The sequence below is a fragment of the Carassius gibelio genome, chromosome A6, assembly GCF_023724105.1.
Source record: "Carassius gibelio isolate Cgi1373 ecotype wild population from Czech Republic chromosome A6, carGib1.2-hapl.c, whole genome shotgun sequence".
Taxonomy (NCBI): domain Eukaryota; kingdom Metazoa; phylum Chordata; class Actinopteri; order Cypriniformes; family Cyprinidae; genus Carassius; species Carassius gibelio.
In genome coordinates this window covers 25,767,474-25,780,429 of record NC_068376.1, presented here as the reverse complement: position 1 = coordinate 25,780,429, position 12,956 = coordinate 25,767,474, and the positions used below count along the sequence as shown (strand labels likewise).

General features: G+C 37.3%; 1 protein-coding gene and 1 long non-coding RNA gene across 2 annotated transcripts in view; both read right to left on the bottom strand.

Annotated features, from left to right (window-relative positions):
• The window catches only part of LOC128015874 (uncharacterized), a 327,822-nt gene that overhangs the window by 47,058 nt on the left and 267,808 nt on the right, over nucleotides 1-12,956 (bottom strand). The window lies entirely within an intron of this gene.
• On the bottom strand, nucleotides 679-8,157 carry LOC128015869 (GDH/6PGL endoplasmic bifunctional protein). The gene is made up of 5 exons (XM_052600086.1): nucleotides 8,044-8,157; nucleotides 5,540-6,207; nucleotides 3,990-4,107; nucleotides 3,600-3,869; nucleotides 679-3,239 (listed from the first exon to the last, which is right to left on the bottom strand). Exons 2-5 carry the CDS (start codon nucleotides 6,185-6,187, stop codon nucleotides 1,900-1,902), a joined length of 2,376 nt encoding a protein of 791 aa, XP_052456046.1. The 5' UTR covers nucleotides 6,188-6,207; nucleotides 8,044-8,157; the 3' UTR covers nucleotides 679-1,899.

The following is a 12,956-nucleotide window of genomic DNA, read 5'->3' as shown; positions in this document are numbered from 1 at the left end:
ATGTGAAAAAAGTGGTTTTATATATATATATATATATGTGTTATTTATATAAAATTTTTTCATAGGCGAAGACCACCACTGAATTGTACATCTTTTCTTTGGTTGTCTCTTGGGCCTGCATACTTTCAACAGGTAAGATGATAAGGCTTGTTTTTTGGTCAGTTCCATACCAGAGTATTACGTGTAGTAGAATATATATAAGAAAAAATAACCATTGTGTCTCTATCCAGCTTTCTTTCTGGTCAGAGGAGGTCTTTGCCTTGTTCACAGACTATTTCCTCATTGGTTCCGAGATATGTGCCTCTGGGATTGAAAATGAGCCACTGCTGCAGTGACACTCGATACAGGTGTATCTATTATTTACATGGTTTCAGTGGCTTTCAGACAATTGTGAGGCACAGGTTAAGATAGATTCAACTTAATGATACACATTTTCAATAATACTAGCATACAAGGGAGGAGAAAGATACACAGAATGCTATAAATATATATATATATATATATATATATATATATATATATATATATATATATAATCAGATTATAGAATAGAAGAAGAATCAGATTTAAAACAAAAAACAAAAAAAAAACATTGTGTTTATAGTCCACACGTCTGGGTTCTATTTGGAATTTTCTGAATCAAGGACATTTTAAAAGAGAAAAAAAATAGAATACAGATTATTTCAATAATATACTTTATTGCTGTGTTGTAAAACCACTGCAAAATGTGAAATGATGTAATACAGCTGAATATGGTAACAAAATTTCTTTAAAACATGGAATGGAAAAGCAAGGCACTTCATCGATTCAAATATGTTAGTACAGTCAACAAGACACAAACTTCACTGAAATACACAATATGATCTGTATGATGTTAAACATTTTGGTATATATAGCCACCTTAGGAACATAGGAATCTACTTATAATTGTGTAAATACACATAAGGGCTTCAATGTGTGTGCATGTATTTTAATGTTTTATTAAAATTTTCACATTAGATGATTAGATCCCTTTGGAATGTAATGTTGTTCTGCTTCACTATAAAATGTTAAATCGGTGGTTATAAATCAGACAATGCTGTCCAGCTTTCTATAAACAACTCCTGCCTGGTTTCATTAAGCATGCAATGCTGACTAACATGCCCTTCTTAGAAAAAAACAACAAAAAAACACTGTTTAAAAAGGCTTTACTAAGGTATTCACGTTTAGATATAAAACCATTGTAAGGTGTTGTGCCTTTTCAACTGCTCTACACATAATGAACCTTTGTTTTCTGAGGTATGAAAACAGTCTTTGACACTAATACATTGTCAACAATGTAGTATTGGAATGGTTTTATAAACTAATGCCAACAATAGAAACTGAAATCTGTCTGAATTTGAAACAGTACATGAATATTTGTTCCGTCCTAAAAACACTGGATATGATACTGTCTGATGAGTAATTGTAGCTATGTAAAAAAAAAATAAGTCAAATTACAGAACATTCAGATACACTTTTTATCTGATTTTATCTGCTTGGTCACAAAGAAAGTGCTCAATAAAGAATTAAATTGTTCATACATATCTTCATAATTGCTTTCTAAACTGTTGGATCTTGTAAAATAATGATTCCAGCAATATTATAAGATCGATTACTTGGAAAAAAGTTATTGTAAGCTGAGAGAGTTCCTGAGATTTTAAGTCATTTATAATGCAATCATTCCATAACACAATAAAATTGCTAAGTCCTTATCACAGCATTAAATTAACTAAATTAACACATCACACCTCAATTGGTGTGAACATTAAACTTCAATTTATACTCCTCAATCATTCCCAATACAGCATTCGATTTTAGCTACAGTATAAGCCCTGGTGGGTGGCTTCACTGACGGATTTGTACTGGTCTTTAGGCCATTTATCCCAGCAATGCATCATAGTCAATGTACCATATAAGAGTACCGCTCTTCGGCTGTACTTTGGTGATGGGATACTTGGATGATTCACCCTTAATTCGGCTAAGTTGACTGATAAGTTCATGCTTGCTCTTGCCCATAATTAAAACACCTACCCTTCGAGCCTTATTGATGGCTGTGAATGTAAGACTCATTCTCTGGTGAGGTTTAATGGGGCTTTCTGTCAGAATTACCAAATGTTCCTCGTCGTTTTCCAAACTGGTGTCCTGGAATAGTGAGGCAGTGTGGCCATCCTGGCCTACGCCAAGCAGGATGTAGTGAAAGCTAGAGCCATTGACATGTTTCTTGATTTCCTTCTCGTATAATGCTGGACCACCGTCCTCTTCCACACATAACCGTTGGGTCAGATGCACAGGCATGGGGTGGATGTTGAAGTAGGGTATGCGGATATGCTGAAGCAGGAGATCGTGAATAGACCGGAAGTTGGAGCCTGATTCTGTATGTGGCACACAACGCTCGTCCACTTGCCATATGTGAGTGTTGCGCCACGGAAAGGTGTAGAGGTTCACGGCCAGTGCATGGAGCAGTGCCACCGGGCTGGAGCCACCAGACAATGCCAGGTGAAACTGACCTTCTTCACGAATGGCCTCCTCAGCAGCCAAGAGAAGATCAGAAGCCAAGCGATCCACCAGTTCCTGTGCCCAGGCAGATATCATTTCAGAGCTACGGTACTTCCCTTGCATCACTTGGAAGTTGTCCTCGGCACCACGGTTGATGACGTTGACCACAGCTTCATGGCTAAAGGAGACCTGATGGCCCTGCAGCTGAAAGTTCAGTAGGTTACCATTGGCTGCGCCACCTGGATACACCCGTGGAAAGACCCGACTCAGGCCTTCAAGGAGGGGAGTCCAAAACTCCCAGGAAGCAAGGAGTCCTTCGGCACTAATAAAGCTATCCTTGCGTCCAAAGAAGACGTGTGAGATCAGCTCACAATAAGCCTCTCTGGGTGTGACCGGTGACTGAATGTAATAGTCACTGAGTGGTAAACCCAGCACATTCACGTCTTTGTATTCGGTGACCTCTTTCCAGTCACCGCTGCTCACCAGTTCGGGCTTGAACAGGTTCTTGCTCAAAAGAATCGCAGGGTACTGAAGGGTACCATGACCCATATAAAATATGATCTGTTTGGATTTGCACTGAACATTGTTGGGATCCTGGACACAAAATACATTGCTTTTGAAAAGTACACGTGCATAAGAAACCCGTTCATCGAGTGCCTTGCCTGAGGTCATAAATATGGGGATACCCTCGTATTGTGCATTGTCGACATGAACGACCACACCTGTAAAAACAATTATAGTCAACGTCAGCATGGCTAGAGTGATTTTCCACAGTCACAACTACTATGAATCAATGATTATGTTTACATGCACTTAGGAAAACCGTTTATTCCAGGATTTTCACAGAAAGCAGCATTCTGAAAGATTATGTAAATGTGAACACCATTTTTCTTTAACTTTTAAATGGGTTTATAGATTCAATTGGTCAAGTAAATGCTTAAAAGGCATCCTAACAGGTTTTTGAGTGCATAGGTAAATATGAATGCCATCTTTGCACCTTAAACAGCTTTCCCACTATAAGTGTTTTTCTTGTGTGTATGTAAGCATAGTGAATGATGTAGCTACAAAGCTCTTCCACTCACCAGCAAATGTGGGGGTAAAGCTGAAGTAGTCCTTTGTTTTATTTAGCTCTTCCTGAACCTCTCCATTGTAAGCTTGGTACTGACCTACTACGGCATTACTGTGATCTACTTGTTGAAGGGAAGCCAAGAAATGAAGCTTGTTTTGTAGTATCTCCTTGCTGTTGGATAGGTTTGCAGGAAGGTTCATCAACATAAGGGTCATGACCTCTGTGAGGTGGTTCTGGATCACATCCCTGATGACGCCATATTGATCATAGAACTGAATCCGCCCTGAAAACGAATGATATATAATAAGTGCTATAGTAATCACTGAAAAGATAAATGGATAAAGGAACTTTTTGATAACTTTGTGTACTTGCAATTATAATCAACTTAAAAAAAAAACAGTACCTTTGGCATCCAGGGTTTCCTTCAACACAATTTCTATTCTTTCAATATGGTGCTTGTTCCAGATAGGGTCTAGAAGTTTCTTATTCTCTTTCCTAAATGGCAGAATTTTAGAGACAACCTTTGGGATGGAAAAAAAGAGACAACTTTTGGGATTTTTTTAAAGCTCATGCAGATCCAGTTATTAATGTGAAAGAACACTACCATTCAAGAGTTTGGGGTTAGTAAGATTTCTTTAAAATAAATCAATATTTAAATCATAAAGGGTAAACAATGATATGTTACAAAATATTTTTCTTTCAAGTAAATTATGTTCTTTTACACTCTGCATTCATCAAAAAAGTTTCACTATATTAAGGGGGGGGGGGGGGGGTGAAATGCTATTTCATGCATACTGAGTTTTTTACACTGTTAAAGAGTTGGATTCCCATGCTAAACATGGACAAAGTTTCAAAAATTAAGTTGTACGTTTTGGGGAACAAAAATACTCCTTCCGGTTTGTCACAAGTTTCGGAAAGTTTTTTTCGAGTATGGCTCTGTGTGACATTAGATGGAGCGGAATTTCCTTATATGGGTCCTAAGGGCACTTCTGCCAAAAGAGCGCGCGCTCCCGTATAGCAGAGCACTGACAGGCTGAGCACAGACATTCATTCACTGATCAGAGCGAGAGCGTCGCGAAAAGTCACCAAAGAAGTGTGTTTTTGGTTGCCAGGGCAAGACAACCCTGCACAGATTAACAAAAAAAAAAACAGCATTAAGGGACCAGTGTATGGAGTTTATTTTTACAGAGCATCAACGGAGTTGTGCAAGTGTTTTTGTTTGTTCCCTGCATTTCAAAGATGCTTGTTTTACAAACAGGGCCAAGTTTGACGACAGATATGCGTATCATTTATTTCTTAAGGATGATGCAATCCCAACGAAAAAGGGTCACGATCGTGTGTTGGAACCGCAGGCGGTGAGTAAAACTGCTTAAAATATCTCTGCCTCCTTGTTAGTGCGTCCACCTCCCATGCCGGAGACCCGGGTTCGAGCCCCGCTCGGAGCGAGTCGTTGCTGCTGCTGCTCTCGTTCAGTTTCAGCCTCGGGATCTGATTCTGGATCATAAATAAACAGCTGAATCTGACTGTTAGCCATGGTTTGTTTTGGATGATGGTTTTTTTTCCTCACGGTAATGTCACAACTTACAAACGCTCTCAACGCAAAAGCCTACTGGTGCTCGTGATTCTTTAGCTCCGCCCACACGTCACGGCTCCAGGCGCTCGTGTTTTTCCGGGAAAAATCGGTACAGACTATCTTTCTCTTATGAATATAATAAAACTAAAGACTTTTTGGAGTTATGAAGGATGCAGTACTACTCTATAGGTACTCAAGATTAACAGGATATTGAGTGAAAACGAGCATTTCACCCCCCCTTTAATGTTTTTATTATTTTTTTTACTGTATTTTGATTGAATAATTTGAGCTTTGGTGAGCACTTCTTTCAAAAAAAACATAAAATCTTGTTGACACTGAACTCTGGAACAAAAGTTTATGTTAATAAAATAACATTGTACCTGCTTCCCTAAATAGTGGTCAATCCTGTACATCTCCTCTTCTTTCAGTTGGCCTGACAATTTTTTGTCAAGGGCCTGAGCACTATAAAAGTCATGACCAAATGGCTTCTCCAGGACCACCCTGAGCCATGCATCAGATGGGGGACGGCAGGTGTTGTTGATCTTCTCTGCAATGTCTGCATATGCGAAAGCTGGAACAGACAGGTAGAAAAGCCTCCCTGCTTCGACCATACCCTCCTGTCCTAGCTGCTGTTTGATCTGCTGGTTGAGTTTCTCGTAGTCCTCAGTAGTCTTCAGCTGGTGATACTTGGACAGATGCAGGAACTGGTCTTTGACCAAAGCACAACGCTCCACAGAGAGCTCCGGAGGGCAAGCCAGCTCCTTCAAGATCCCAAACAGCAGCGGCGTCCCCTTCTCGGGTGGTGTAAGGGCCCCACCGTAAAATGAGAAGGTGTGTCCTTTGCCTACCTGGTCAGCATAGAGCTGGAAAAAGCCTTGCCACAGGTACTTCCTGGCCAAGTCACCTGTTCCACCCACAACTACCACAGTCACATGACCAAGACTCTTCGTAGCCTCATGATTATCTGTGTGGCCCCTCTGCCAGCATATGCTGGCCATTAGCAGCAGCTCCCATCTCATCCACAGCATTGTAATATCAAATGCCCTCCCTTTAAAAAGAAAAGGTTTTATAATGTTTGAAAAATCTATTGATTCAAATTCTGAAAAGATTTCACACACACACACACAAAATTGACTGGAATGCATTCAGAAGCTGGTTTATAAAGTTGCTCACTGGCTTATTGATGGCTTTATTCCCCATCTATAACTCAGTATAAAGTGAACACCCTTTGCAAACATTTCAGCACTGTAACAGGATAAGACTTTACTCTCTAAACATTTCAGAACTATTAAGAACTGTATTTTTAAGTATTTATGAAATAAATAATGTTTACACCAATAATTTATTCAATTTTACAAAAACTAATATATGTATGTGTGTGTGTGTGTATATGAGTATATACATATGTGTATATACATATGTGTGTGTGTATATATATATATATATATATATATATATATATATATATATATATATATATATATATATAGATACATAAAATATCCAATATTTTTAATGTATAAAAGTAAATAAACCTAAATGAAGTCTACATACACTAATTCAGTCTTTCAGTCAGGTAGAACTTATCAAACATTACAACACTGCATTATCACTATGTGATGTTTCAACACAAAAACCGTTAGGATCAAGTCATGTCTGCAAGTCATGGCGCCTTTTAATGTTTTACCTTACCAAAGTCCCTGAACATATTTTTCTTTACTTTTTTTCTTATTTTTAAATCACTCAACACAATAAAATCCTGATCATTTGAGCTCATTAAGTGAGTGGAACTTTACCAGTAATAGTTTTATTGTTATGCATATACAGTATGAGGGCCAGTGGGCTATGGTAAGAGGGTCACATATTATACTGACATGGCATGACATGACACTGTACCTGGACTGATTGGGAATAATGACTAAAAGCAAGAACCACGGAAATGCAAATGAAATCTCCTCCTGAGAATTCCCCATTTAAAATCAAGGTTAAACCAACACAGCCCCAGAACAAACAGACTACATTTACGGTAAAATACCTGTATGAAGTGAAAGGTCACACAACTTGGCCAAACAGAGAGGAATCAATATATAAGGTAACAATAGTTTATGTTAGAGTTGAGAATTGCAGGAATCATTCTGACATATCTAACAGAAAGCAGTCAACCAGGACGAGCCTGATTTCACGATATCTCATGATAAGCTTGTGTGAAGGCCAAAGATGACAGAGTACATGCAACCCTAATGCTCAGACAGAACAAGCACTGTTTGCACATTTGGGTGTTGCAAATTGTTTAACATAGAGGCACTATCTAGACTTAAAATAAATAAAAAAAATTCCTTGAAACAATCAAGACCAAAAAATATTTGCATAACAGGATGCAATAGAGTTAAATAAACGGTTACTGCATGTAATTAAGCACATATTCAGTTCATTCCTCCTATTCATATTGACTTTTGAACAAAATATCCATTATATTTGATTAATTATAACTTTATTATTTACATAATGACATCAAAATCATGTCACTGAACCTCATTAAGGGCTATTTTATCCAGTATAATAATATATGATGGCCAAAATAATTTATTTAAAATGTGTTAATAAATAATACTGATACAATTAATTGCGACCATATATCTGTTTCTGACAGGAAGTACGTTTATTGCATTTTAAAAGATGAGAATACACTGTAACGTTACTAGAGACAGACGTGATTATACTATCATCACAAAGTACATAAACATATCCTGGCAGCACCTGTTATAGCTAACTGACACGGGCAGGCAGATAAAAAGATGCATATAACAACTGCAGGCAGAGTGATACATACATGAGGACAAAGATTAATTTGACACAGAGAGAGAGAGAGACTGTGAGGACATACCTGATTCACCTCTGGACAGTGTCGTGTCAGCTCGAGCAAAGTGAACTGGCGGATTGTGACATTACAAACAAGCGTTTCCAGTAGAAGACGGTCACGTGGTTGTGCTGGCGGTTAATTTTGTGGTTTGAGTTTGTAACATTCGAGTTTTTAAAAAGAAATATGTTGACTAAAAACACGGCGACTTATACACCCGTTAAGTCCTTAAGGGGCTATTAAAACACATTATTTAAGTGTAAATATCATAACAGAGATATTTAAATCTCACTGAGAGGGGAGCTATAAATCCGTGCGTGTGCTGTGAAACAAACATTTAAAATAATTGCATTCTTTGACAGTACTTTCCGTGTTATGAAGTCAGGAAGGTTGTCTGCATTTTGTCTTGGAAAATATTTATTTATTTTATTATTCTTTATAATGTAATTATTTATTAATTAATTATCCAGAATTTGCATCGAAAATGTAAATCCACTACGGTTTGTGTTATGCAGATAGTGTGTTGCCCAGAGGAGGGCGATATTTGCCAATATGCACTGCATTAATAACTCCAAACGTGGCTTTCAGTGAACAGATTCCCCTTGTCAAGGTATAATAAAAAATAAAATAATAATAATAATAAAAAAATGTTATGCTGCACTTAAATAAAAGGCTATGGCTAAATTAAAGGACATATCAACAGTTTTCTTCACAAACCTAAATGAGTTTAGGCCTTCTTACACATGATTTCACAACATATTGAGCAATGAGTTTTTATCTGTGTGATCTTTTCTTTAAAACAATATTCTTATCTTTGAGTACATGCGTCTGTGTTCCTCTCGCACATTTCCTTTTTTTTTTCTTTATAGAGTGAGTGAGTCTTAGGCAAAGAATATTCCAACAAGAACCATTCACCTCAGGAAACATGTAAAGTCATTCCCTGATTCAAACGAAGCTTTCTGAATCAGCTTTAAACCTTCTAGTAAGCATCATTAGTACATTTTAAAAGCACTACAAAAAATCTGTCAGAATACGCTGACATTTGTGAATGTCCGTGAAAAAAGTAAGATATTTTTGAAGCCACATGGTGTAGGTGACATCTACTACCGGAGGCTAATGAGGCTATGTTAACCAGTAAAACCTTGACCCCTTGATCCCTAGCAGCCTAACATAGCACTTGCTAATGGTGTGAGTTTGGGGTAGGTGCATTCAACCAATGGCAGATGGGGAAGCTGTTTGAAAACATTCTATTGTTCAGAATGAATACTAGCTTGCTAAATACTGCGCAGTGTGCACTATATACGGGAGTAAGTGAAGCATGCTACGCAAGCTTTCAGTATAATGTTCTCAAATAGCAAATTGTGTTCATAGAAAACCCTTGTGAGTGTCTGGTTGTGAAGTTTTTATTTATTTATTTATTTTAGTGTAAAAATGTATCAGTATGCTCAAACAATAAGTGAGAACAAAGACTGCAGTTACTTTTTCTTCCAGTGTTACAAAGGAAATGTAAAGTCAAGTCATGTGCAGTGCACTGTAGGATGCAGTACACTATGCATATTGATAATCTGCATGGTGTGCATAGGATGCATGTTAAATTGCAGAAATAGTAAGAGTAGTATGCTAGCATGACACTCCAAACATAGCTTTTATTGTTGCAGTTCTACTTGGTGATGCTAGTAACTCAAACATTATAGAAATTTAGGTTACACACACTTCAGTATAATCAAAAGCTTTGTATTGATGTTAGCGACCCATTGCAGGATCTATTCTATCATATAATGTCCTTTCCTACGGCTATTATTGTTTGAATGCTTGTTAAATTAAGAGTCGCTCATCACTGTTTGAAGCCAAAACATTTCCTGCAGATACTTGTTTAGCGCGTCTGCAGATGTTGCTACATGTCAGAGAAATTAATAAAGGAATGAACAGCTTCTTAGGATTTCTTGGTAATATTTATTTTTAAGATTTGTTTTGGTTTTTGGACAAAATACATAACATCACACATTCACGCATGCACGCACGTACACACACACACACACATATATATATATATTCAAATATAAGGCCTTCACAAGACAAATTCCGTATTTTTCTTGGGTCACATAAAACTGAGTAACCTAAAACTTTGTGAAATAAAATAAAATTATAAAACCACACAGACCAATTAAAAATAATAAGAAAAGCACAGCTGAATCACTTATGCTTAAATGAAACTAAACTAAATGAAAACTAAAATGAAAATAAAAGCTCATTTAACTTGCGTCAACCAGCTGTATTGGGTCTTTTCATGAAGGTGGTTGTTTTTCCATTCCATTCAGAACAGCAAGGAGCATGCATGAGAGATTTTATATACCCAAATGCACATGTTCTCCCAGCTGGGACCACACTGGTGTAGGCCTCCCAGCGAGATCACCAGTTAAGGTCAAAGTGAGATGTAAACTGTAATCTAAGTGACAGAAGTTCCTGTTTGTGTGACACGTGTCTCTGGTGTAGCAAGTTTTGCTAGTGTGTGCGGATGTGTGTCATGCAGGAAAGCATCAGGTAGCTCAGCTGTCGCAGCCTTACCGTGCAGCCAATGGGGCTACGTGTGATTTGAGTGTGTGTGTGTGTTTAAAGGGAGCTGGGGGTAAGAGTGGCTATGGCACCAGGGGGCTTATTGTGTGCAAGATCTCCCACACTTCTTACAACCATCCGTGTTCTTCCCATCACCCCCTTCCAACTGCCACCCTGCCACTTGCCTTCCTTCCTATAGATTCAAGTGCTTTGTTCCTCATGAAGTCCTTTGTTCTTCCTCCTGCACAACATTCCAATCAGGCTGAGCACACAAACACATGCATACGAATGTGTGCCATCCTCTTTATTGGGCCTCTTCACCAACACACATTACATGTATCATCCCTGTGTCTAAGCACTGACTAATTTAAAGCTCTGCCTGCTACTAAGCTTAATAATGCCAGATTAAGGAAGTGAATGAATTCTGTTAGTTAGCTGGTGGATCAAAGAAACTGCGTTTCTTTAGAAGAGAACTTGTGAAATATATGTTGATGATATTCATGTATTAATACAAAAACGATCTCAGCATATATTCCACAATAATACTCCATTGCATGGTTTTGTGGATTTTTAAAAAAATGTATTTATTTATTTTTTCATTTGTTTTCTGGATTTCTTGACTCTGGTGTATTAATGTATATTTGTATATTGACTGCTTGTATATTTGTATAATGACTGCTAAGTACATAACTGACCAATGTTACAAGTAATTAAGTTCCCAATTTTTTTCAAATTCTTAATTTTCCCTATGTGATCAATAAAGTACATCTAATCTAATATACATACAGACACACACATATATTTATAATATTAGTATAGCTTAAAATAACAGTTTTATATTTTATTGTTTTATAAAAATGAAATGTATTTCTGTAATGGCCGAATTTTCTGCATCATTACCCCAGTCTTTATTGTCACATGATCTTTCAGAAATATGAATATGCTGATTTGCTTATATAGTTGTGCAGCTGTATGTTGTTGAGGATGCCGTTATATATATTTTTTCAAGATTCTTAGATGATTGGAAAGTTCTAAAGAACAGCATTTATTTGAAATATAAATCTTTTATAACAATGTAAAAGTTTTTACTGCCACTTTTGATCAATTTAATGCATCTTTGACGTATTAAAAACTTTCATTTCATTTAACTTTTCTCATTATTTTAAACCAAGTGGATGTATGAAATCGGTTTTATTTGTTCACACACACACATCCTTGCAGACTAACCACAGATGTAATTCAACACATATACATTCTGTTACGGGTTTGACAACCAGATAGTGTCCTAAAGAATTATGGTCTTATTTTTGAACAGTGTAGACATTGTTTTGTAATTTGAAAAAAGTCACTAGTTGAGAAATAAAAAATAATTGTGCTTACAAAATGTTCTTGCATTAACATTATGTATATGAAATGTGACCTGCTTTGATTTTTTTTAATCTTATGCAATGTCATTCATTGATTTTTAATTGCGCCTTAATAGAGTAAATACATTTTTATATCTTAAATCTATGTATGACTCACTCATGAAAATAATTTTGTTAACTTTGTATTAATAATGTGTTAACATCTTGCCATATGTCACTGGCACGTATCCTGCATTAGCACTCCCTTCATCCCCAGTCAAGGGATCAGTGTAGAATCGGGAGCGTTAACAAAGCTTTTGAAGGGCATGCAGACAGTCTCGACGCAGCCTACAATGGAAAGCCGCCTCTGTATTTGTGTTTTTTGGCGAGAGGTGGTGACGAGGGTGACAAGAAGGAGTCGAGGGGTGGAAGAGTTGAATGACCCTGCAGCAGTGGTCCCACTGCAGATCCGTGACCCCCGGAGTAACAGGCCAACCTCCTGGCGTGAAGTGCTTTGTATTGGCGCTTGTGTGGAACAGGGTGGAGAGGTGAAGGGGGGTTGATGGGAGTGCAGCAGATAATTCAGGCCTCCTGCAACACACATGGCCCTTGAATGAAAAGGGAGCTCGGCATTGTGATGGCATCTCAATGGCTCTAGCTCCTCATTTGTTGAAGACAAATGTCCCTCTGAACATAAGTGTCTTGTGCTTAAACACCAAACAGAGTGAAGTCATTAATCATCTATTTTGTGTGGCTGAGCACTTACTCCAAATATTAAGAGTCATACTCAACATTCATAGAAGCTGGCATGAAAAACAAAGATTGAACCATTAATAAATGTTACACACAAATAAATATACACAAAAGAATATTATTAATAAGCAGATCAAATTCAGTTTGGCATCTGTGACCAACCGCTTTTCATTTACACTTTTTTGGACTTATATAGTTTATTTACATCTTAGATTTTAGTGACCTTTGTAGAGGACTTTATTCTCTAATAGGGACAAATAGCATTCTAATTTGCAGTAATTGTATGGT

What these genes read in the sequence shown, in the direction of transcription:
- LOC128015869 (XM_052600086.1), bottom strand. Translation starts at nt 6,187, where the DNA reads ATGCTGTGGATGAGATGGGAGCTGCTGCTAATGGCCAGCATATGCTGG. An exon ending in GGAAACCCTGGATGCCAAAG is followed by an intron (nt 3,870 to 3,989) that starts GTACTGTTTTTT and finishes ATTCGTTTTCAG; the next exon opens with GGCGGATTCAGTTCTATGAT. An exon ending in CTTTACCCCCACATTTGCTG is followed by an intron (nt 3,240 to 3,599) that starts GTGAGTGGAAGA and finishes TTGTTTTTACAG; the next exon opens with GTGTGGTCGTTCATGTCGAC.